The sequence below is a fragment of the Diadema antillarum genome, unplaced genomic scaffold, assembly GCF_040938485.1.
Source record: "Diadema antillarum isolate AM-2024a unplaced genomic scaffold, OU_Dant_1.0 seq00002527_RagTag, whole genome shotgun sequence".
Taxonomy (NCBI): Eukaryota; Metazoa; Echinodermata; class Echinoidea; order Diadematoida; family Diadematidae; genus Diadema; species Diadema antillarum.
In genome coordinates this window covers 1,361-27,688 of record NW_027273130.1, presented here as the reverse complement: position 1 = coordinate 27,688, position 26,328 = coordinate 1,361, and the positions used below count along the sequence as shown (strand labels likewise).

The following is a 26,328-nucleotide window of genomic DNA, read 5'->3' as shown; positions in this document are numbered from 1 at the left end:
CCTCAAATTACATTTGGATTGATTCGACATTTGTAAAGTTATCACTGCTGGAGGGTTCAGGGGGACATACAACTGTACAGTAAATGAGAGCCATTTGCATACTTGAGTAGGACAGAGGTTTTGCCTTATTTCATAGAGTTTCAATCATTGTAATGAGGTATATTGAGGTAATGAGGTAATTCTGTACATAGTTGGGGAATATTTACTCATTTGATTGTTTCCCCAATCCTCTTGTCCCTTAGTTCAAGTTCGAGCCCGAGGGTAGGGAATAGGCTAAATAGAAGAGTCTAGTTTGCCCCCGTTGGCTGTGCTTTTGCACCGATTCTGGCGTAATACTGCAGCACTGTTATACCATTGCCATGGCAACTGACTGAAAACAAGACAAGTCTAGCTTCCTGTTTTTCTAGGACAGATTTTGGCAGAGAGCTAGCTTATAGCTAGGCTGGCTGTGTTAGGACGCACAAAAACTGTTTTCCTTGGCCAAGGTCTCGGCCCATTGCCCAGCGGTTATGCGGGCATGGCGTCACTTTTGACGTCAAAGAAGACAGGAATTTCTCATTCTATTAGACCATTTACAGAGATGACATCGACATTGCTAGCCTCATTTTTAAGCCTCACTTGAATTCTGCCAGAATGTAAACATTTTTCAATATTTCTATTAGTTTTCTCTTCCAATTACTATCCACAACAAGTTGCACCATATACAAATACTACTGAATGGCCTCAAATCATTAGAATTGTCCCAATTTTGAATGAATATAAAGTTTCACATGTCTTTGTTTGAAAAATACCTTTTCTTTTATCAAGGTTTTGTGTTATCAGTAGCTGCAAGTGAGAATTTTGATAAATAAACTTCAATATGATTTTAAAACTAACAAAGGTGAGACTAAAACTGCCACATGCAAACTTTATAGAGTGAGAGAAGTTGGCTGCAAAAATATATTTTTTCACTTCAAATAAGGTAAAAATAAACAGCAGAAGAACTGCCTGCATTGTACTCTAAAATTGTATTTGTTGCATTTTTGCAATAGGGAAATGTGAGTAGGCTAAAGAACACAGACATTTTTCAAACAAAACTGTGTAGATTTCAGTACAAGTACATTTGTATATGCATATTACCCATATGCCATTTTTATAGCACCTTACCAATACTAGGCAAATGGTACAAAAGCTCTTTCACATATGATACATATAACAATATTAGACTTGATAAAGTTAAAAAATATATCCATATACAAACAGACAAAACCGATAGTGTGAAATAGTATATGACATTACTATAGTAAGTATAGATAGATGGGATTTTAAATACTTCTTCAATGATGAATTGAATGATATATTCACAAGTGAGGGAGATTTAAATGAATTTCAAAGTTTAGGGCAATTTGTGAATTATCCTGTGCAATTTTTTAGGAAAAAAATGGAGTAATGAGTTTAGGGCCTATGAATAATCTGTATCTATAGCTGATGGCACTCAAGTGAGTTGTTAGTGTATGTGTGTATTTTGTGAGGTGGAGAAGTAAAGAGGTTGACAGAGAAAAAAAAAAAGAGGTTCTGATCTTTTAGTATAGGGTCTGAATAACAAGCCTAATTTCACCTTGGCATTTAATTTTGCTGCGCTGTTACCCATGGAGTAGTACAGCATGTCAGGGTGTGGCAGGGTAGCTACATCGTATTTTAGTCTGCTTCTTTAGGCTGTACATGTGTTATCATTCATTGGTTTTTTCCGCAAATTTATTTATCATTCAACTGACAAGGGAAAAAGTCATTTATGTAACAAGGGTTCTGTCCTTTTGTGATAAAATTTGCCTGAGCTAGAAATTAGATATTTTAGTATAGGTACTTTGTAAATGTGAGATACAACTGTGTATCACATGAAAGCTTTAAATGAGAAAAACTACAGAAAAGAGTATGGAACCAAGGCTATGCACTTTCTCTCCTATATTGCCTCTTTCTCTCTCTCTCTCCCTCTCTCTATCTATTCAGTGCACACATACACACACAAGGTGTGTTTACAGCGCTCTTGCATTACGCACTGAAGTGGGTTTGCGTATGTGTGTGGGCACTTTTACACACACACACAAATTTTGCTTTATATTACGAGGCCAGTGCTTCTAGCTTTGTTGTGTTGTGTTTGCTTGCTTGCTGAGAGGATAGGACGCGGGGTTCTGCCAGCCACTGGTCAAAAGAGCGGAGAAAGCAGAGAGTAATAGCGTCCAGTTTACTGCTGCCCAACCATTTTTAAAGGAATACGTTCGGTTTATCAAAATTCTGTGAGAACTAGCAGGATTTGATATAATTGGATAAGCCAAAGAACGGCAAAGAAGAGACAGCGTGTAAGTATTGATATAAATCTATATTTTTCTCTTCTTGTATGGGAAAGAACTTGTGACAAGTTTTGGGAGAGAGGTGATTTCAGATTGCCCTTTCAGATTTTGCAAAATTTGGTGTAAATTCTGTTGTAGTCCATCCGCAGATGAGTGCTTTTGTTATCGAGCAGGTTATCTCTATGACTGCGCTGTTTACATTGTGACTATTGTGCTCCAGTGTATTCTGGAGAGATATTTTTGAATGAGCAGTTATTTTTCTGTGTGGCCCCCTCAATGTTTTGGTCTCCATTTGATCTGGCTGCGGCTGAACTTCGACAGATATGCTGCAAACTTTTGGTGCCTTCCCTGGGTGAATTATCTTTTTGTGCCTTGTGCCTTGTGGAGGACATTGATGGAAAAACGTTGAAAACATGACAGTGACGGTGCGCTGTTGTAGTGTAAACTCAAAGTTGCCTTCCCTATAGAAAGAACTGCAATGATGATAGAACTCAACTGTGAATGGGCGTGACGCATGAATGCAGAGTCCCACTCCTGCACGCACATACCCCTGGCCAGAGTCGTAGGATTAGGGTTTTAGGGTTCTGTTGGGTATGGTGCTAAGGCATAAAGTGTAAATGCCAGTGAAAGTGAGCTGTATAGATAGTTTTGCTTAAAATATTTCTGCCCTCTTCAACTAGATCAAACATTTTTATATCTAATCATCCTGAAGATTGGTCTGTATGTGAAAAGACCACCACTTACAATTTGTACATGTTGCAAGTTGTGTTCTCTTGATTGAACTTTTTTTTTCTGTACTTCCAGGGCAAATGTTGTTGAAGACAGTTTATAGCATAAAATATCCAATCAGAAGCAAAATGTGTGGTTTCTTTTTTAATGCAATTTTCTTAGTGATTGCTTGTAAAGTAAATTTTCTGAATGAAGAATGCAGTAGGCCTACACGCATAATACAAATCATCCATGTTTGTGAAGTACATGTAGGCCTATTATATACAATATTTCATTCACTTTTCATTTCGCTTGCTATATGAGAATGTCTCATTTTATTAGTTTCAATCTGCTAGATTTTAGTTGAAGCGATCCAATTTAAAAAAGCGGTGAACTCCGCCACGTAATATCAAGTTGCATACCTGCATGTTCCCATTTGTTAAGATTAATCCTATTTTTGAGGAAAGAAGAATTTTCATTTATCAAACCTTGACTTCCTATTTTTTGTCAATACCTGCTAAAAGTATTGTATAGGAAATGGGCAAAAAAAAAACCCACATGTTTTTGCATTATTTTCTCATAGTAATGTCTCGAATTAAAGGTTTGAAAGAACGAATGTTCAAGAGATTGTAAAAGTCAGCTTATAATGAGTTGGGCATGCAAGCGTGATGCTAATCCAAACAGTGTAGGCTTTACTACGACAGGGGGATGTACATGTATGCCTCATACGGTTTCTATGGATACAATGTATATGTAGTGCTCTCTTGTGTCTCGCCACCGTGACATGATATGCCTTCAAGTGGCATAGACTATCTTGCATACACTGTACCTGGCACTTTTGTTCGTGTTTTGAAGAGGAACATGACAGTGTGACACTATGCTAGGTAATTATCTGGGAAGCATGAGAACAATGAGCGCAGGATGGTTGGCTATAGCTGCATGCAGTGTATCATTAACAGGGCTCAAATCTGTAACTGATCCTGTTCTCTATAGTATTCAAATTGCCTGGTGTAGTGTGAGCTGTTTGTGATACTAGATATTCTGCAGTGTGTATCTTTTTTTGGGGGGGGGGGGGGGAGGGGAGGGTGGAGGAGAGGGAAGGGGAAGGGGAAGGAGGGGCGGGTTATATTCCTACAGTTTCATCTTTGTGCAACTACACTACAGTGTTGTTTGCCTATCATAGCAAACCCAGATTAGATGGTAAACTATGTATTCACATAATCATATAGGTTGATATTCAAGGGGGGGGGGGGGCTTAAATCAGAAATTTTCTTGATTTCGCAAAGTGACGGCTGGTTTACAAAATTATGTAATAGGCCTACACACACAACTTTTTTTTTTCCAAAGTAAGTAAGAAACAATATGCAAACTGTTATGTTACATTTTTAATCACATTTGTATTACCCTTTACGTGTAAGCTGCAAAAAAAAAACACACACACACACACACACACATAGGTAGGCCTACGAGTATGTCTCCTGACCAATTAACAACTACGTCAGCAGTGCCCAATAATGGCATCACAAAACCATGCAGAATGTACTGAAATACAGTGTTTGTCTGTGGCCTGTGTATGATGATGATGATTAATGTTATTACATGGAAAATTTCATTTAGCACTTATGACCGATGAAGCACGTTAACGAAAGAGAAACGATAGATGGACCACCTGTGCAAATAATCCGCAATGCTACAGAATCAGTTCTGTTCTACAAATAAGTTGGTTTTGAGTTTCTCTGATTGTATAGTTTGTGTTTACATAAACTGTGTTTATACATAAACTGGGAGCAGAGTTCTATCTGTTTGGATATGCAGAGACTCCAACTCTCCCGTTTTCGACGGGAGATCTCCCGCCGAAAACCCATTTTTGCAAAATATCCCGTTCTCCCGTTTGAGATTTAATTTCTCCCGCCCTGGCTCTTTGTCTCCCGTTGGAAAGGATTTCTTGCATATTTCTATCGTATGTTGAAAAAATAAGCCTTAGATAGCACCAGAGAGCATCTAGAACCCTGGGAATTTCGCGCTTCGCACACATCAACTTTGAGTCTCCCGTTTGCTCTGGGTTTCAGTCGGGAGAATCTCCAGATCAGAAGGTACTTTGGGTTGGAGTCTCTGGATATGACATACTGACCGTCTAGTCCTGGAAATGTTTTACTCATTTCCTCAGCCAGATTACAGGTCAGAGATGAGAGAGGTGGGCTTTTACCGAACCCATTTTTGTCTTGATTTCAAATTTTTTAATACTGAAATTGTGCAAAAATAAAGAAACCCATAGAACATACAATATTCATCATCTACATTTTATGGCTGGGTGACACTGTGGCCATACTGTTTTCCATAAAGTATCAAATTTCTCTTGTGGAAATTAAATGTTTTCTCTGTCGATCGATGCTGCAGTCTTTTTCGATGAATTTCCATAATGACACGACAGGATGATTACCACATTGCAATTTATGTGAAATGAAATTTCATTAGCGCTAATTGTGGGGGGGGGGGGGCTCCTTTCAGGTAATTGGATTTACTGTGACTTGTTTAAATGCCTGAAGAATTATGATTCCCCATAGTGTACTGTAAAACATGATATATTCGCGGCATGAAATTTTTGCGAATTGGAGCCGACAGCCCTTTTCATGGCATGAAATTTTCGCGAATTGCCACTGATGTTCAATGCATGTAGTGTAGACAAAAACTTTCGCGTGCATTTTAATTTCGCGAATTTTGGTGCTCGCGAAATTCGCGAAATTAAAATGCACGCGAAAATTTCTCGTTTTACAGTATCATGAGGTGATGGTTATTGAGTCAAATGAGATGATCATGATGTATTCAGGTTTTATGAAAGTTGGACATGCAATGTAAATATATAAAACTTGAAATGAAAAAGTTGCGGATTGGTAGAGTTTTCATATTTTAATGCACAAATCAGCAATACCACTTTTGACCATGCACAATTTTTCCCTAAATTTCCTCTAAAGATGAAACTACAATAATGGGAAATCAATGAGAATTAAGATACAGTGTTGCTTGCCTCAAGATATTGTTGTTTTCAAATAACCTCAGTATTTTTCTTTTTAAGGAAAAGGGGGGCGGGGCGGGGACACTACCAGAGGGGAGAGGGGAGGTTGCAGATGATAAATCATGGATCAAAATCATGAATTCTAGAACCTCCTGCAAAACAAATTCATTGCATGCAGTAGGGAAGTTGTTCACATGTCGTGAAATTTCACATAAGTTTTGTGTACAGTATAACTACATACACTTGTACGGTTAAACTTTGAGAAGTTTGTGATAGGATAGTACAAAGATTCAATCATGTTATGTGCACACACTTTTGTGCATTCTTTTGCATGCTGTTAAATACATGTTGGTTGTTTTTTTTTTGTTTTTTTTATATTTATATGGGGGAGGGCTTTGTTTTTGGAACAAAATCGTGTGTCTACAAATGTAGTTTTGAGTCATTGAAACTAGGTGTAGTTTTTACTATTGTGACTGCTTCTTATTTGACAAATTATACATTGTAGACCATTCAGCCTGAACATTTTTGATGTATTCAGCCAGATTGTACTTTGGTTACAGTGGTGAGAGCAGGGAGATGGGAAGAGATGCACTTCCCACCACGCCCACTTTCACTATGCAGAGAGTGTCTTTCGCAATGGGCGTTTCCAGTTTCCGTAGGCTGCTGCTTGTTCCAGTTTCGTAGGCTGCTGCTTGCAGTCGAGCGTTGAAAGAAAGAAGCCCCAAAACACAGACCATACTTAGTCTATAGGTCTACATGTAGGGAGTGGTAGTACAGTCAGTAACTCTATATCTCCGATTGGTTTTAAGTCAAATGGAACCACTTTTATTAAAGGCAATGTTGAGGACCAGTGGACCTGATCGAATTACTCCCCCTCGCTTCAATTGTGAGACCCGGATCAATTGTACCCCCGTAATTGGTCCAAAATCCTTGCTATTCCTCCCCTTACCAACCCCCCCCCCCCCCCCATTTATTGACAAGTAGGGGAATGTTTTGCCTCATCTTCTATCCCCTCACTCCCTTAATACTTTATCATCTCTTATTCTGTATGTATTGATCTGTTCACTTTAGAATCATTGTCTTCTTTCTTTCTTTTTTTCGCTCTTCCATTACTGTCGATGGGGTTGTTATCTCTCCTACCTATATCCTCTGACGAATCCGTCACATCGTAGGCAGTGCATTCTTTTTGCTGCTTTTATCTCCGTGTAACTTGAAGTCAGATGTGCATGGTTGGCTGCCCAGCTGCGAAGTCCCTTTTAAACCACTTCATAGATGTAGCCTCAGTCCCAAGCTATCTTTCTTTGGACTTTTTGTAGTATGCAACATGTACAATTAGGACCTATTTTGTTCAATGTGGTTGACTTTCATCAATTGCAATAAAATTATGCATACAACTCCGTGGTGTATGAAATGTTGGAGACTGTGAGTATAGTCTTCGAACTAGCTATTTGATATCTTATTTGTACTTGGCTGCCAAGATTTGCTGTGCAATAAAATAGCAGACAGAAGAGAAAGTAGAACTCATCCTTGAAATGAGGCTAAGACAGATTTTTCCCAGGTCTTTTGTGGTTAGACGGTTAAACGTCAGCAGCTTGTGTGTGTTAATTGTTCTGGGGAGCGTCAGGGTTGATTTTTGGCTCCTCATGAATTTGATATTGTCTTCGTGACCTCTTTTCCATTATTGGGTCGCAGCATCAAATAAGGCAAGACAAATCCATTATACAACACTAAATGTGCCTCGTTTGAAAGAAGTCTGATCATACAGTGAATATAGACTTTAGTTGATGGCAGCTGTAATGCACGCATATCAGTAAACAAGCAGTATCAAACTCAGCTACACACAAGCTGCAGTCACATTATGGCAAACTTCTTGAAGTTTACTTTTCAAAGTTTGATAATCTGTTCACACTGGCAGCCAAAAACTTCTTGAACTGCCAGTTCTTGAAGTTAGTGTCATTGGTGCATTATTTGCAACCACGGAGAAAGTATGTTTTGTGTGAGAGCTAATGATTGTTACATATAAACAATGCACACATGTAGCTTGGAGTATACCAATGATCGCACACTTCGGAGGCTGGTCATGTGACAAACTTTGCAAAGTTTCATCTGCAGGCATTCAGACTGCACAAACTTTGAGAAGATTTGCAGGGGTTTAGGAAATGTCCCTAGTTTGGGTGTCAAGTTTCCTGAGAGTTCTGCAAGAAGTTTTCGGGAAGTTTGTGCTCACACTGGCAAAACTGTGCAAACCTTGGTAAACGTCACTGGCAAAACTATGTACACCTTGGTAAACTTCACTGGCAAAACTACATTGTATGCAAACCTTGGTAAACTTCACTGGCAAAACTATGCAAACCTTGGTAAACTTCACTGGCAAAACTATGTACACCTTGGTAAACTTCAACTTTGCAATGTTTTGCCAACTGTGATTGCAGCTGGTGGAATCATAGCAGTTTATGATGTGCCACTGAAAAGCTAAAATCATATTCTCTGTGTCATGTGTGTGTTGGAGTCTATAAAGGGAATAGAAGATCCTAGTAATGGTTGAAGTCTGAAGCCTGCAACCCAGACTAATTAGTCACATAATTTTGGTATAACCCTTTTTGTGCCACGAACTGATGACACTGACAGTGTGTAGAATGCTATGGGATTTTCTGTGCCACTCAGCATTAAAAACACACAAAGGGATAAGTATGCAGGAAATGCATTCATTCCTTTGCCAGCAAGGTTGCCAAAGAAATTATCAATGTCATGAGGTCATATTAATCGTGGTTTGGCTGTAATTATCAAAACAAAATAATCTATGCAAATTTCTCAATTGCATTAATAGGAACCAGACACTGGGTAGTGCCCTTCTAAAAATCTGTATGGTAATGATGTTAGCCCGATCATTTCAGATTTTAATTCTCGTGTTGCTGTGCTTTGTGTATTAAAGTGGCCTAGGCTGGATCCATTTGCAGTGTGAGCTTCTTCTTCTTTTCTCCTTTGAACTTCTGATCTGCAGGCCACCATAGGGTGTGTCAGAGTACCTTGCTGTTATGGTGTGAGGTGCAGTCATGTACAGTGTCTAGGCATACAGTGTAGGCCTACTTGAAAAACATATTGCTCAATTCAAAACTACCCTCTCTGTACAGCATAAAAATAGATGGTTGCTCAGATTGTTCAAATGCTTTGTCCAATTCTATTGTGCAAAGATTTGTTTTTTAAGACCTACAGAATTCAACAGCCTTTTCTTTTGTTCTGGAATGACTCATCATTATATATTTGTTTTTCTCCATTCCGGTTTTATTATTTGGTAGCTACTGAAACTGACGATGCATTTCATTTTACATTTCACAGTGATTTGGGATTTTTGTTGTTGTTCTGTGCCATATTTGCAGAACTTTATTATATGATATTGCAAATTCTACAGGACATGAATAAGAGCTATGACATAGACTCGACAACTGTACAGTAGGTCTTATGATCCCTCTGTTGGCTGTGAATGCAGGGTGCTACATAAGCACTTGCCCGATTGCCCAGGGCAAGACAAAATCAAATTTGGGCAAGCGTTTTTTGAACAATGAGAACAAATGCTTGCCCTAATTGGGCAAGCAAAAAAGTTTTGAAGATAGCGTTTTTTCACTTATTCCCCCAACAAACCCACAAAGTCAACCATACAGAAGCCCAACGATAATGGCTGTTTAGTGATGCAACACATCATTTCAGCACCTTTCCAACACTTACGTGAAGATTTATTTCCTTATATTTTTTTACTTTCTTTTCGGGCAAGTTAAATTACTATTCGGGCAAGTGTTTCACAGCAAATTTGAAAGTCTGCTTGCCCGACTGGGCAAGTGGTAAAATAAAGTTATATAGCACCCTGGAATGACCAAGCACTTTCCTTGGAATAAGAATATAAACCCTCCTTCGAATCAAGCAACCGTTTGCAGTGCCCCACACCTAGGCCTAAAGGTCCCGTTTACCTTTGGGAGATGTGATTTAAAAAATGTTCAAGATATCACATTTGATGCGTGCTGGTCAGTATCATCACAAAACACCTTACCAAATAAAATTTTTAAAGCCTAAAATGGAAGGAGATATTACTATTTTTCTTAATAAACCATAAATGTATACATACTTACTCTGGAAACATTTTTATTATTGTTCCCATTTTGTAATTTGCTTCACATGGATTATACTGGTTCAAATTTTTACAATAGTTGTTTCTATCCCTAACTCATATTTTAGAACTATTTTGAAGCACTAATGCTGGGTTTTTGTTTCATCTGCGAGTGGTAAATTATGTGTTCAAAAGAATGGTATAGACTATAGTATTGGTTGAGGTGATAGCTCTACTTTTAACTTCACACTTGCGAGATAGTTCGAAACCACTCTATGAAATTTTAAAAAGCATGCAATTCTAAGAGGAATTCAAAGTTTGTTTGATGAAAATCGGTTTTGAAATGGCTGAGATACCCCCCCCCCCCCCCCCCCAAAAAAAAAGGGGGGGAACACAGTGATCCCAAGAAAAAGTGTGTCCCACCTTTTAATAGGATCACTTTGCTTTGGATATTTATATTTCAGCCAGTTCAAAACCGATTTCCATCAAATAAACTTTGGATTTCTCTTAGAATTATATGCTCTTTCACATTTCATAAGAGGTTTCTCATTGTCTCAAAAAACTAGTGATAAAAACATTGGAAACCTCAATCCCCATCTCAAACAAAAGTGTAGCATCCCTTTAATACTTTCACCATTTCTGACATTCCTGGAGCTTGACCTCTGATATAAATGGGAAATCTTGAATAAAAGTGCATTTTAGACTTGGCTTGTTACAGGGGCTAATGCTACCCATGGGAAATAGAAGCATCTGTTACATTGCTATCGCGTTCCTGATGGGTTTGTCATCGGTGAAATTCAATTTAATTTAATTTTTTTTTTTTTTCGTGGCCTAAGTGTAGTCTTGTTGTCAGACATCACATCTTGACAGAAACTGTCTTTTTCTTTTTTTTAATATCGCTCTTGATGAAAAAGGAGCTCTCTGGACCACGGGATTTGTAGAGAAAAAACTTTATATGGTCAAATAGATAGGGAAACCAAGAGTTACAATGTTTGTATTGTCTGTGCCAACATGGATATGAATGTATCGGACTGTGTATGGTTGATATCATTGTTTGCTATCTAGATTAGAAATAATAATAATTCGGAGAGGTAGCGACAGTCTCGGGGTAAAATCTTTTCCTCAGAAACTTCATCCTCATGTACTTTTTAATATCGAAGTGGAAACTTAAATAATGGGGTTCATGAGATTGGCGTAAGGGCATGCTCATATTTGAATGAAAAATTTGCCCCCATATTGAATAGTTTTCCCCTCTGGCATTTTGTTTGGCTGCCACTGACCTAAATTTTTCAATTGCACAGACAGCACGGGATCCCAAGTCAAGGACTTTCATTCTTTGAGCAATCCAAGTCCCAAGTTTACATTTTTATAAATGCTTAAATCTTTTGGGAGACCACTCAGAGAGAGAGAAAAAAAAAAACCCTGCAAAGTCAGGAGGGGCATTTCAGAAGATTGTTCTCCTGCTTGACTGTTAAAGGGCATTCAGGACAAAATCCCTTGACTAGTGTTCATACATTTTACTTGCCCAACAGTTAAAGGTGCATGGTCCTGGTGTTTTAGTCAAATGCATGCATACGCGGACGCACGGCGCAAGTTTCCTATAGAAACCTACGCTATCAACTCCTCTTTAGCGCTTTATACGCTGTGGCCCACTTCCCCGAGTCCGAAGCTCATGATTCGGCTGAGGGGGATGACAGCTTTAGCAAACTTCTTTTGTGATGTCATAATGACAAGCACATACTTATGCAAGCACCCTGGCATTACTACAGACTGCGCGATGCGCAGAGAAGACAATGAAGGCAACATTGCGTAGCAACACCTACGCACTTTACACTTGATGAAAGCTCAACTTCGGTAATTTTCGTATCAATGCTAACGGTGATCGGCAGTATCATCAACAGCGCCCTCTACACTACCGGGACTATGCACCTTTAAGTTTTAGTTGTCCCCGTGCAAGTTATCGATTTGTTAAGTGACACTCTTCAGAGTGCAACGTCAACTTTGTGCTTTGCATTATTAGTGTGATCATTAATGCCGAAATATAATTTTTGAAATAACAAATTTGCTGTCCTCTCTTTGTTATCTCTTTGCTCTCTGCATTACAATGTAGATGTTCCCTGCTGATGAATGTTTTGTTGTTAATATTATTTAGCCTTTGGTTTTACAAGTGTCCGTCTTGCCTTTATCTGTAGTGACAGCACAATTTGAATCTTGCTCAAAAGTCATCTGTTAAGCTCAGATATATGCTAGAGGATGGGGGTTGTTTGTTTGTCTGTTTGTTTGTGAACTATGTCATTATTCTGTACTATAAAATCTATACAGAAGCCCTGCATCATTTATGCCCAACTGTCAGCCATGCACATCAATGATACTCTGGTTGATCGTATCTTATCTCCTTATAAAATTGCTCCATGCAAGAAGCCAGCCAGTAGTTTGTTTCCCTAGTCACCTATCACTGAGAGATAATTCTTCAGTGGAGAAAGGAGCTTATTTTCATTACCAAAGATAAGATGGATTAATTAAAAAGGTTAATAGCTAAGAGGAAGGTTGGTATGTAACCCTTGGGGACTCATAGCAAAGGACTTCCTGCTCCAGTTACAGTGGAGACAGTGACTTTAATCTGCTAGTCTACAAAAAGCAGGGCTTCGCCACGGCCCATTGACCTCGATAGCTCGATCTTGGCTACTGATCCTTTATCCTTCTTAAGAAGTGTTCGTTGAGAATAGAGTAGACTACCCGCCATTCATCGATTAGTGACCCAGGAATTAAGCTCCAGGCTTTCTATAGGTAGGCCTACTATTCTTGTAGTGTATGGGGATTTGAAAGTGCTCGTTAGCACTCACTAGCACACAAGTTGTCCTGCAGTTTTGGAGGAGAGACCCGCCCGCCCTTTGCAGCATTCAGGTAGAATTGACAAAACTTCTACTTGTTTTACTGTACTTTTGTGAATTTGGTTTGTTGTGGTCACGATATATTCTTTGATGAGCATATATTATGATATAGATTTCAGCCAATATTTGGATGTTCTTTGGTGTACTGTGGTTTTGTGCAGGAGTCCTCGCAAAAAAACGAGAGCAAGGTTTTGGCGGTCTATGGCATATGAAAAGAGAGTAAGGAAGTGTTCTTATCAAACAGGGCTAGAACCTGTGCTACTACTACTGCTCATGCATACTGCTGGTCGTACCTGACGGACACAGATCTGTATCTAATCTAAGTGTTGAAGATACAGTGCCTTGCCAAATAGCTCTGTCTGTCATCGTTTGCATGTCGGTGAACTATTTCATGCCTAATGTCTCATGCAATGCAGTCAACATACTGTATACACCATATTTCATGAGTCTAAATTTTTGCAAATCGGGAATTCCCGATGATTTCGCAAGTGGTTAAATTCGCGATCGTTGAGCCCTGTACTGAATGGAGTAGTGTACACACATACGTCACACATTCACATTGGGATCAGAGCCAATATTATTGCGTGTTTTTAATTTGGCGAATAGCACACGACTCGCAAGAATAAAAGCCTCATGAAATATTTGGTGTTTACAGTAATTCATGGGTTTTCTTCCTTGGCTTTGGACACCTACCATGTAGGACAAATCTTCAAGCAACATATGGACAACTGGTTTTTACCCCTTAATGTACCAGTGATTAAAGGACAAGTCCACCTTTATATATACATATGGATTGAGTGAATGCAGCAATATTAGTAGAACACATCAGTGAAAGCTGGGGGGAAATCGGACAATCCGTTCAAAAGTTATGATTTTTTAAAGTCACTGCTGGATGAGAAGACTACTACAGTGTATGATGTCATATACGTACAACCATACAAAGAAAATAAAAAGAGAATTTCACAAAAACTTTGCTTTTTAAATAAAGTGCACATTTCTTCGACTTGTTACTGACACATGTTAAGGGTAATATTATTCCCCCTGCCTTCTGAAAGAGAGAAGTCAAGTGTTCTTTTGTTACATGCGAGAAAAGTGAAAATATGTTAAATTTTCTTTATTCTTTCTTTATATCGTTGTACTCATATGACATCACAAGCTATAGTAGTCTTCTCATCCAGCCTTGAGTGAGCAGAAACTTCAAAAATTCATAACTTTTGAATGGATTGTCCGATTTTCCTCAAACTCTCAATGATGTGCTCTACTAATATTGCTGCATTCACTCAACCCACATGTCTATGAAGGTGAACTTTTCCTTTAATGAGTCAATTAACTGTGTCTGAATTTTGCATACAAACCTATGAACAGTTTGATTAATGTGGCACACAAAAGGTTAACCCGTTGAAAACAGGCTGATTTTGCTACAGCACGCATTTCTCAAAGACAATTGCCTGATTATACTCGCGACTTTTCCTCAACGGTTTAAGGTTAGTCTCACAGGAATTACTGGTACATCAGATATGACTTGCTCCTGGGCATAGGGGGACAAAAAATCATGTCTAGAGGGTGTTTCATAAAGCTGTTCTTAAAGTTACGAACAACTTAAGAGTGACTGGCGATCAGTTCTTGTGCTGAATTATGGAAATTTTGATTAGTATAGCACATCAGAACTGATCATCAGTCGTTCCTGAGTTCTTCGTTACTTTACGAACAGCCTTATGAGACAGGGCCTCGATGTAATTTCTGTGAGTGTAGGATAGGGAAACCAAGAAGGTGTGAGGACAAATAGAAACCTGGGGAAAAGAGAAACAAAACAAAGAAGACATAAAGATGGTATGTGAAGATGAAGGGAAGCAAGAGGAAGAATAGGAGGAAGATGTGGAGGAGGTGAAGGAAAAAAAAGAAGATATATCCTTGTGTGACAGTATCGCTGTGAAATGAAAGATGAATTGCACTGGCCAACTCCCTACTCTGGCCATACCCACTAGGGAAAGAATAGAGTGGGCGGGTGCTCGTGGGGGAGGTTTTCAGATGATGCATACTATACACAGGATTGGGTGTGTCCGCCAGTACGTACAGGATCCACACCTCCAGTGGTATTTGCGTGGGAGCAAGAATCTCTCTTTCCACAGCTACTGGAAATTTTCCGCTGATTTGAAGCAGAGTTGACTTGTTTGTCGATCAGCTTGTTACAGATGTATTGTATTTAACGAGGTCTAATTTTGATGACCAAATAAAGAGAGGGAAAATCTAGGGCACTTTGGGGTGAGTAGAAAGAGGCGGGTGATAATGCTATTATGAAAGACTGTAGGGGCAAAATATGCCGTGATGATTTTGTGGAAAAAACACACAAACTTGTTTTTCTGTAGCTTTTGCAATGCCTCCGGCTACATAATTTGCAGAGAATGCTTTTCATAATCGTTGTTTTCTTGTGAGTACTCCCATCAGCTTTGGTTGAGCTCTCGAGCTATATTTCTTTTGCAATTGCATCAACCAATGAATACTACAAACTTTCAAAACTTTCTTCACTAACATATGACCATTGTTACACTTGCTGATCCCAAGAGAAAACTGATCAATATTAAAATAAAGACATTAAGTGATAGATTCAATCTCACACCTATTTCAGTGTTTTTGAGACTTCTGAGGAAGAAATCTGAGCAGAATGCTTTGTAGCTGCCAGTAGCTAGCACATTGACAAAAACAAAGAGAGAGTTATCAGTTCGGATTCAGGAATTTATGAAACTGATAGACAATTCCATGTCATTATCTTGATGAAATAAAATATTATAGGTTGAATTTTGAACCAAACATATAGAATATTAGCGGAAATGCTTAAGTTTACCAATACTACAAATTGTAAATGAGGAATCTCCATGTAAACTGCTAGTTTCGCTTGGTATATCCTGTATATCATCAGATTTTCAAACAGAGCATGGGGTATCAGATTCATGGAACCGGCTACATGTAGATCCAAGGGTAAAAAAAAAAAAGAGAACATGAAATAGACCACCATCTTTGTGATGTGTTGAAGCTTGCAGTACAATGGGAATGTAATATGTATTTATATGCATATGTATTACTTACTGTGTAGATTTTACTGGTAGTCATTATGGAGCAAGCAGTAGCATACTCATATCTTAGCTGAGATTTCACTGAATCTTTCCTAGCAGCCTGAAGATTTGATTTTAAAAGACTTTTCTCCCGCCATGCGAGTCCTACATGTAGCTCACTTTCTAAAGAGACCAGACATTTATGCTGCCAAAGATCTAAAATACCCATCAAGTGATGTACCTAGTGTCGTTGCTGAAAAACAAAAGCAAAAATCAAGATCTGTGGATGTGGAGATGTCAATGGATCTTGACCAAAATGAGTTTATTGATTCACAGGAATGAATTGCTAGTACAAGTGTAAAACTGTGTCTCTTGTACTTTCGTAGCCTTCCATGTCTTTCATTGTGCACCATCTTCACATGACCAGAGAATATTACCTACAACTTAAGAGTTTCTTGAAGCAATCATAATCTTGGGAAGGACATTATCCAGGGGTCTGTCGGTTTGGAGCAATAGGGGCTGCGTTTATCGATCTTCCCATGTTTGAAATGCATTTCAATACCCACTATCAAAGCATATTTGCCAGTGCCTTTGGGGTCATGTTTCTTGAATTGTTGCATTTATCAACTTTGTGGTGATTGGATTGAGAGACCTTGTCACTGCGCAGCTGCATTGTGCATTTTAACCTGAGGAGCAGAGATGTGTAGTTGGCAGTGGTTGGCGTGGGCTGGTCCGAGCTTGTATAATAACATTTTTCAAAACGACTTTGCATTTATCAACCCTACATGCATTTCTGGCTCATACGCATTTGCGACAACACCTTTTTCAGTGTTTCAGAAACATGTTTCGAACCCATTAACACAGCTTTGCGTTTTATCAACTGCCCAAAACTTCCTGAAAGTTGTTTGGATACCTTATAATTCTACGCCAGAAGTGAGTTGATAAATGCACCCATAGATGTGAGGATGAAAGTTGTTGACAAAGTTTCTGCAAGGACAGCCAACAAATTATTTGACAGTGTTCCTGATTTTAGTCCTCATGATGTTTGTTTGCCTGGTCTGTCTGTCTGTTTGTTTACCTGTCATTGCTGTTGTCAAACGAACATCCTTCTACTTTGCCATTGGTGGTGAAGGATGACCTCCCTTTTATCTGGTCACTCAAAGTTGTGGAAAGTGTCAACCTTGCTCAATGAAATGTTTGTATCTAGATGTCAACTTTCTTTCTTTCTCATTATCTTGCCAACAAATTTCATCCCGATGTGCCATCATCAACCAAAACAGGACTCACCCTTTAACCCGTTGAGGACGAGTCCCGAGTATACTCGGGCAGGTGTTTATGGGAAATGCGTGTTGTAGCAAAATCAGTCCGTCCTCAACGGGTTAATGTACTATATTTGACCCATTTCTATCAATATTATCAGTTTGAAAAAAAAAAGAACCTTCGTAATGATCTACGCTGGATACTGTATCTCATGAATGCTTGCCAATAAGTGATTTAGATTCTGCAGACTGAGTACTCGCAACCAATGTGCAATCGTCCTGTTTCTAATACCTCCACTCAGTAAATGGAGCATTCAACAAAATTTCAAAATGATCATCACACTATTATTTCTCGTTCCAGTGTTTTATTTCTTGATTCTGAATGCCAACACTACGATCTCTATGTCCCTTTCTCATCATATTTGTCTTTTTTTGCCTGTTCTTGCTCCGACAGATTCACTCGTTCTATTCAGCAGAAAGTAGCACCCACACACCACAGACAACATGGCCGTCGAAGGTTGCGCACGGATCATCAAGATCCTCATGTTCATTTTCAACTTCATCTTCTTCGTAAGTTATTACAGGGATTGTATAGTCTTGGTAGAGACCTGATTTCAAGTTTATAAAATTTTTGATGAGGTAATGAGAAACTTCTTATGAAATATGAATGAGCATGTAATTCCATGAGAAATTCGACATTTATTTGATGAAAATTGGTTTTGAAATGGCTGAGATATCCAAAACAGAGCAAATCTTATAGAGTATGGGACCCACCTTTTATTATGATCTCTTTGTTTTACTTTGTTTTTTGATGTGTCAGTCATTCCAAACCCGATTTTGATCAAATACAATGTAAACTTTGAATTCCTCTTAGAATGGTATGCTCTGTCCTATTTCATAACTGTTTTCTTGGTATCTCGCAGAAAGTTAAAAGCCCAATTCTCATCTTCACCAGTACTGTACCTGTACCATCCTTTCATTCCTCTGCATGCACATTTCAAGATTGTCCATACAGGTTTCTGTGTGAAATGTGTGCATGTTTGACTCATTGATATTGGAAGGGTTAAAAGCCAGGAAAAGAGATAAAGAAAAAATGGTGGAGGATGAAGAGAAAATGGCTTCCTGTCTTTCACTGTTTGAAGCCCTCAAGTGGATTAAGTTAATCCCTGGAGGTAATCCCCCTGACCAAATCCTTAATCCCACAATGGATGAGTGGCCTCATCCATAGGGCTCAAGTTCTAGTTATTTCATCAACCACAAGGGATTAGTTGACTGTGGTAACCAGTAGTCCAGACTGTAAATTGGCAACAGTACTTAAAGGGATCGTATAGTTTTGGTTGAAACCTGATTTTGGGTTTCTAACGTCTGTTGGTAAGATATTGAGAAACCTCGAGTGAAATATGAAAGACATATAAATCCAAGAGGGTTTCAATGTTTATTTTATGAAAATTGGTTTTGAAATGGCTGAGATAAACAGCAATCGTAATATAAGGTGGGACCCACTTTTTATTAGGATCGCTTTGTGTTACTTTGTTCTTGGATGTCGCAGCCATTCCAAAACCGATTTTACAGTCTATAAACTCTGAATTCCTCTTAGAATGGTATGCTCTGTGGTATTTCACAAGTGGTGTATTGGTATCTCACAGAAAGTTAAAAGCTCAATCCTCATCTTCACCAATACTACACCATCCCTTTGAGGAATGGCTGCCATGAGAAAGATCTGTAAACGAGCAGCATTTAGGAGGCAAATGGTGCAGAGATTTTACTTTAGTTTTGATATTTGTTTTTATTATTTTTAGGGGGTCATTAAACTATCATATATCTTTAAATATGTTAGTCAAAGATTTTACAAGGTGTCTGAAAGAAGAGAAATTCCAGTTTAGTCTGATGGGAAAGAGTAGAGTCTTACATGTAGAGCAGTAAAAATTTCATCCCCATTGGACAAAAATGAGGGAAGATATGAAATTGTGGAATTTTGCTAATTTCTGCAGAACAGCTCTCATGCAGTGTTGTTTTTGTTTTTTGTTTTTTTTTGGGGGGGGGGGTTTATCTTTCATGAGCACACTGCAGTCTTTTCTTCCAACCTTTCACTAAAGTCACAGTCTTTCTGCCTTTACTGAATCAACTACATGTACTACTCTTTATGACATTTTTCTTTCAAAAATCTTGTATTCAACGTCAGTGGTGGATTACTGTTTTCTGTTTCACAGTACGATACTACCAGTGAGCATTAAGAGAAGAAATTATCAATTCTTTGGTATGCATTATATGATTTTTTTTTGTCTGCTTTTTTCCAGGTCTGCGGCATCGTCGTTTTGGCAGTCGGCATCTACGTCAACGTGGTCGATGGCGACTTCGCTCAGATCCTCCCCAGCTTTCCCTTCCTCAGCGCAGGCAACCTCCTGATCGCATGCGGAGTCATCGTCCTCATCGTCGGCTTCCTCGGATGCTGCGGTGCCGTCAAGGAGAATGCCTGCATGCTGCTCGTGGTGAGTCCACCCCGTCCCCCACGCCTAAAACTGATCATAATTATCATGGGGGCTGGGAGAACTTGAGGTGCTAAGGGTTAAGGCCTGGTTCTCTGTGTAGTAATGTTTTGTGCAGTTGCAGTGTGTCACTTGAGAAATCCTCAAAATTATCCTTGTATCAGCTCTGTTTGCTGGTGTTTACATGTAGGTGTTGTGTTATTAAAGGCATAATTTACCATTTGCAGACGAGGCAAAAACCCAGCATTAGTGCTTCAAAATAAGTTCTAAAATGTAAGTTAGAAATAGAAACATTCACTGTAAAACTTTGAATTGGTAAAATCGATGTTAAGTATTGTTAATTATACAAAATGTGAACAATAGTTATGATAAAAATGTTTCCAGACTAAACTGTCTACAGTTTTGGTTTATTGAGAAAAATACAGATATCTCCTTATATTTTAGGCTTTATTGCAAAAAATTTAATATGAAAAGATGTTTTGTGGTACAACAGACCTACACATTTGCATTAAATGTCATATCTTGAAAAAATTGTTTAATCACGGCTCCCAAAGGTGAACAGGACCTTTAAGTGTCATGGAAAAATCTCACCCAAACTTATGCGTGATTCAGCTCTGTTTGCTGATGTTTGGTATAGTGTAAAGTGGTACCTACAGGAGAATCTTATTAATACACAAAATGGTACTTTATCAGACTGCCATCACAACAACAACAACAACAACAACAATAACAAGCCCCCAACCCCCCCCCCCCCCCAAGTTTCTGTCCTACTGAAGACAGGTTTGAATCTGTGCCAAGTGCATGGCTTCACACATCATCTGAAAGGTTATCAACTGTTTGACATTTGCCAGAGAAATCATCGGATAAAACAACATCTGCGTTGGCACCCCATCAATGAGGGGGAACACCAGAGGGCACTTTCCTATTAAGAGATATGATGCGCCAAAGAGTTAAGAATAAAAACCATGAAGTGCAAATCATGTGCTCTTTTACCGGGCCAGGTATTGTGTAGCTGTCTTTCTGACAGTTCTTACGATTTCTATAGAGAGCATCTCTTAAAGTGATGATGTCGCAGTCTTTTGTTTGAGTGTGGTTTAGCAACCTTTGTGTTCATAGGTATTCGGGCTGTGTGAGGTTGTTTAAAACCAGTTTCCATGACAACAAATGGCTATGACAGCACATTTCCATACTCTATTGATATGCAAGTCTCTAAGCACTGTATAATTTCATGGGCATTCAAAGAGGCACAGATTGTTGGTTCCAACTCATTGTTACAACAAAAAATTAGAAATATAGAAATGTTGCTATAATATAGCAGAACAGTAAAGTAGTATAAAGATACATGAAATAGATCTATGATAATTTGGGGACCTGAAATTTTACTATGTTGTAATGAGAATTTTGTTATATCTGTGTTTTTATAACCTGAGTGCACTATATATATTTGGGTTTTATTCCTCTCTAGCAGGAGATATTGATTTGTGTCTCTCATACTTTTGTTTGTTTTTTTGTTTTTTTGTCTGTCTCCTCCAGTTCTTCTTCCTGCTGCTGCTGATCCTCATCCTGGAAATCGTGGCCGGCGCCCTCGCCTTCACCTACAGGAACCAGGTCGAGGAATTCGTCGTCAAGGACCTGACGGAAGGCATGTCCTCCTACAACAGGTCGCAGTCCATCACCAAGGCTTGGGATGTCCTCCAGTCTGAGGTACGTTAACTTAGCCCCGCCCAGTTTCCTGCGCCCCTTTGGTGGATAGCAGCATTACCCAAAGGAAGTCCTTTTAAGTGTTAAGGCACTGTAGCATAGTGGATAAGACACCGGACTCCCAATCGAAGGACCCGAGATTGATGCCCGCCCAGTGCTTACATTCTCGGACATGATTTTTTTACCCACAATGTCCCCCTTGACCCAGGTGTATGAACACACCCCTGGCAATGCTGATGGAACAGTGTCAACACTGAAATTGTCATAATTATTAAGGTGATTGTTTGTTTGTCGTTGATATCTACATGTGTGCCCTCTGTGGTCACAAACTAACAAATTGTTTGTCCTTCTTTCGATTTCTTTACCTCTCCAGCTCAAGTGCTGCGGAGTCAATGGCTCCATGGACTGGATGCGTGTCAACGTGACGCTGGCCCCCGGCGCCCTCTACCCAGACTCCTGCTGCAAGGAATACACCGACATGTGCGCCTCGAGGGGTGGCACGCCGTGGGATAGTGTAAGTAGAGAGGAGAAGGGGGTGGGGTTGGTAGGGAGCAAGAGTAAAAAGGAAGAAGAGGGTAGGTTAAAGGCACATGGTCCCGGTGGTTTAGTCAAATGCGTACGCGGGCGCACGGCGCAATTTTCCTATAGAGGCCTACACTATCGATTCCTCGTAAGCGCTCATGCTGTGGCCAACTTCCCCGAGTCCGAAGAAGTCCGATCCACTGTAGTCAGTGGTCCGATCACAGTTCGGCTCATGATTCTGCTGAGGGGATGACAGCTTTAGCAAACTTCTTTTGTGATGTCATAATAAGAAACACATATGCACGCACCCTGGCATTACTACAGACTGCTTGATGCGCAGAGAAGACAACGAAGGCAATGTTACTTAGCAACACCTACGCGCTTTACTCTTGATGACAGCTCAACTTCGGCAATCTTCGTATCAATGCTAATGGTGATCGGCAGTATCATTAACAGCGCCCTCTACACTACCGGAACTATGTGCCCTTAACCCTAACCAGGCCGGGCTTTTTTGGGTGTTCTGTGGCCGGGGAGGGGTTGATTCAAACCCCCCCTGAGATTTCGGCCATCGATCGCGCAATCGCCATGAAATTTTGCACGTGCATTACCTGTGGCGTATTCTACCAAGCTATTCAAAAAGAAATGAAAATTTTCGTCATGTTGTAATAATCAATTATGCTAATATATGCATAAAATCATACATTTTGCTCTAAATCAGAAATTAAAGCTCCTAGAATCCTAATTTTTGGTGAAAACATTCTTTGTAGCATTCCTAACAATGTACTTGAAAAAAAAATTTGGTATCAAAATCAATTTCCTATGTATTTTATTGTTTTATGAATTCCTTATGTATTTCGTTGTTTGTTCGACCTTTTGTTTTGTCATTTTTTTTCCGCAAAATTTGTGATAGAACCTATTTCAAGCATAATTATGCTAATATTAATTAGTTTCAGCCTATGAAAGTGAAAATAATCATATCTTTATGAATAAGAAGAGAAAACTCCATTTGCATAGACTTTATGCACAAAATCACGTTTTTGAGCCATTTTCGGTCTGACAGGCATGTATAAAATGTCATGCAGAGTCGTAACGGTATGCGCGATTTTCACGAAAATGGTGTCAAAAGATGCGCGAGACTTGAAAGTAAAAAGTCAGCGAACGGCACGGTTAAAAAATTTCGTGCGGCGGAGTAGTCGCGAAAAATGTCGAGGGGGGGTTGATTCAACCCCCCCCCCCCCCCCCCCCCCCCCGGCCTTTTTAGGGTTAACAGACACTAAGTAGGTTGAGTTTACATGGACTTACCGGTAGAGGTCACAGGTTCAAATCCACTTCTCACCATGTACCTTTGTATCTAATTCTGTTTTAATTTTTGATTCACTGTCAGTCAGATTTGTGTGGTTTTATTTTGTGACCATCAATCTTTTAAAGATCACCTCTTCATTATTACCTCTGCCAAGGGAGGAGGTTATGTTTTCGTTACCGTTGGTTTGTTTGTTAGTTAGTTCATTAGTTTGTTAGTTAGTTCGTTAGTTTGTCCGTGTGCAAAATAACTCAAAAAGTAGGGAACGGATTGGGATGAAACTTGCAGGAAAGGTTTACAATGACACAAGTAACAAACAATTAACTTTTGGTAGTGATAAGAGAATTTTGGGGGAATTTATGAAGGATTTTTGACATTTTGGCAGGTAGGGTCAATGAACTTGGGAGTTCAGGCTGCGCGTATTTGAGGTTTGCATGCGCGCACTAAAGTGCTCTAGTTTCTGCTAGGGCGAGGCGCGCCGTGCAGCTGAGGGTTTATGACGTAACAAAGGCTTCTATAATGGGAAATTAGAAATCACTGATATCTCTATGGACGAACAAGATCAGTGGTGGAAATGAGTTGCATGCTTGGCGGAGGTCTGCGCTCTCAGAGTGCTTTTCTAGTTATTACTGCATTGATTTATGACAACACACCTTACAGGCATACGTGTATAAGGGTTGAGTATCATGCTCTTGTTTTCGCTTTGTGTATTTACATCACCTCTGCATCATTGTCACCTGCAGGGCTGCCAGAAAAAGCTGACCATGCAACTGAGGGATAACATCTACATCGTCGGAGCCATCGGCATCGCATTTGGTCTCATCCAGGTATGCCCCTTATTACCTCCCCACCTGTACCCCCGCCACGCCCCAGTTAGCCTCAGTTCTAGACTTCATGCTTCCAAAGTACTTTCATTTTCCACTCAACAGACAAGATAAACTGGTTCTGTATAAACACTAGACCAATTTAGGTTCCGTTCCAGACCGAATGCTTGGAAACTCTTTTCACTTTGAATTGAATTTCATTGAATATGATTTAATTTAACTGAATTGACTGTGCAGAGGAGATGGGATCTGTAAGCTGATTTAGCCTCCTTTCAGGCTTGGAGTGTTTTCAAATTATATCTCGTTTCCGCCTTTAACAAACTAAAATAGGCTGGTTCTGCGATTTTAGGTCTGTAAATATGCTAGACAGTGGAAAATGGTCGAATAGTCGAGAAAAAAAAGGTTTAATATTGCCAGGAATTTCCGTGGGTATAAAAATGTTTGAGCAATCATACTTTACAGTGTACCTTTTACTCGCGTGCGCTGTATTTTTACTAAAGTTTTCTTATACGTTTACTCAAAAGACAGATGAACAAATACTTCAAGTAATGTCAAAACAGCTAGTCCCTCAAAGCAATTCTCTTATGAATATATGGTGTCTATTCTGCCATGTATTTGGTTTCATTATCTTGTTTTCTTTTCCATCTTTTTCAATCTTTCTCTGTTCTTGTGATATTATGGGTTTGAAAATAATGATGTAAAAATGTTATTCCATGTTTAACTAACAATAAAATGTGTGTGGGTGTGATGTCTTCTGTTGTTGCAAATACTATAGATGTGACTAATGTTTTGTTTTCTACAACAGGTTGGAATTAGTCATGACATTGCTGCTATCTCTTTTTTATTGTTTTATTCTCAACTTTATTCGTTTGTCTTCTTGTACAAGTGTTTGTGCGTGCGTGTGTATTTTCTTTTATGTTTTTTCATTGCTTTATAAGCGTATAGTGTCTTAATAGCAAGCATATTTTTCTTGTGGCACGACTTCTGAAAATAACCCAGTCATGTACACGGTGTTGATAATCTGTTACTCTCACTGAAGTATAGTTGCAAATTACAGATACCATGGGAATTGGAGTTTGGACGCCTCTGCGATTGTCCCTCCCAGTCTACATCTTTATTTGAACCGCTTCTCAGCCAGAACGTGAAATCACTGTAACTGTTATGTACAATCCATCTGACATTCCATGGGTGGCGGGTTATTCAATGAACATGCTGCACAGCCATCACTTTCACCAGTAACACTTTCGGAAAGGAGTTTATAGAGAGAGGTCATTTTCAGCAAACATGCCTTTCGGGAGGAGGGAGTCAACCAGTTAGGGTTAAAAGAAGAGCTGAGTTCAGAGTATGTGTCACTGAGCCCTAATGGCTATGAGGTAATGATGTGTATACTGAGTAATTTGCCCTTATGCCAGATTTATTCTCATATGGAAATCATCCTGGCAGAGGTTGTTGTAACACAAATTGTTTCCCTCCCCCGTAACCGTTGCATCGATCCCTCTCCCCCCTTCACAGATATTTGGAATGATCCTATCTATGATCCTGTACCTAAGCACCAAGGGGTAACTCGCTGCATGAGACGGCAGTCGACATGACTACCCCTAAAAACAAAGCAAGCGCAAAAAGAACAAAAGTAATTGTCGAATGCGGACGAATCCCCACCATATTTTCTTTAACCCCCCTCAGCACTTAGATGCACAAATAGAATGATGGGCTGTGCCTGTGAGATTTTTCTCCTGCTAAAGTAGTTTTAGTTCTCAGTATGGCAGAGAAGAATCGGCTGATTCCAAGAAGCAAGGCTGAAGGTTTTGGCCTGTAGTATTTAGAGACACCATAGATCACACCACCGAGGGACTGACATGCCGCTGCCCTGTACACGATGCACATGATGCAAGAGTTTGAGGCTTTTGGCGGGGAATATGAGTTGCCAGCTAGTTTGAAACTCAAAGGGACACTTTCATGCTATCCAGAAGAGAACGAGTCATTTAATTTTATTAGTATTGGTCTAATTGTTTCAATTGATGAAAAATTTGCAGAGGGAATTTAAAGAGACTTTTTTGTTTTTATTTTTAATTTGAAAGAGAATTGGAAGCCACAGATGACAAGTTTAACAGAGTTAGAGTCGTAGGTTGTAAATCAATTGTTTGATGA

General features: G+C 39.3%; 1 protein-coding gene across 1 annotated transcript; it reads left to right on the top strand.

Moving 5' to 3' along the window:
* Window positions 1-2,186: 2,186 nt before the first annotated feature.
* Window positions 2,187-25,605, top strand: LOC139714915 (tetraspanin-9-like). The gene is made up of 6 exons (XM_071626561.1): window positions 2,187-2,336; window positions 17,802-17,917; window positions 19,645-19,836; window positions 21,367-21,537; window positions 21,908-22,048; window positions 24,100-25,605. Exons 2-6 carry the CDS (start codon window positions 17,852-17,854, stop codon window positions 24,292-24,294), a joined length of 765 nt encoding a protein of 254 aa, XP_071482662.1. The 5' UTR covers window positions 2,187-2,336; window positions 17,802-17,851; the 3' UTR covers window positions 24,295-25,605.
* The last annotated feature ends 723 nt before the right edge of the window (window positions 25,606-26,328 follow it).

Excerpts from the sequence above, each read along its gene's own strand:
- LOC139714915 (XM_071626561.1), top strand. The coding sequence starts at position 17,852 with ATGGCCGTCGAAGGTTGCGCACGGATCATCAAGATCCTCATGTTCATT. Across the intron at positions 19,837-21,366 it reads ATGCCTGCATGCTGCTCGTG|TTCTTCTTCCTGCTGCTGCT; the intron begins GTGAGTCCACCC and ends TGTCTCCTCCAG. Across the intron at positions 21,538-21,907 it reads GGGATGTCCTCCAGTCTGAG|CTCAAGTGCTGCGGAGTCAA; the intron begins GTACGTTAACTT and ends TTACCTCTCCAG.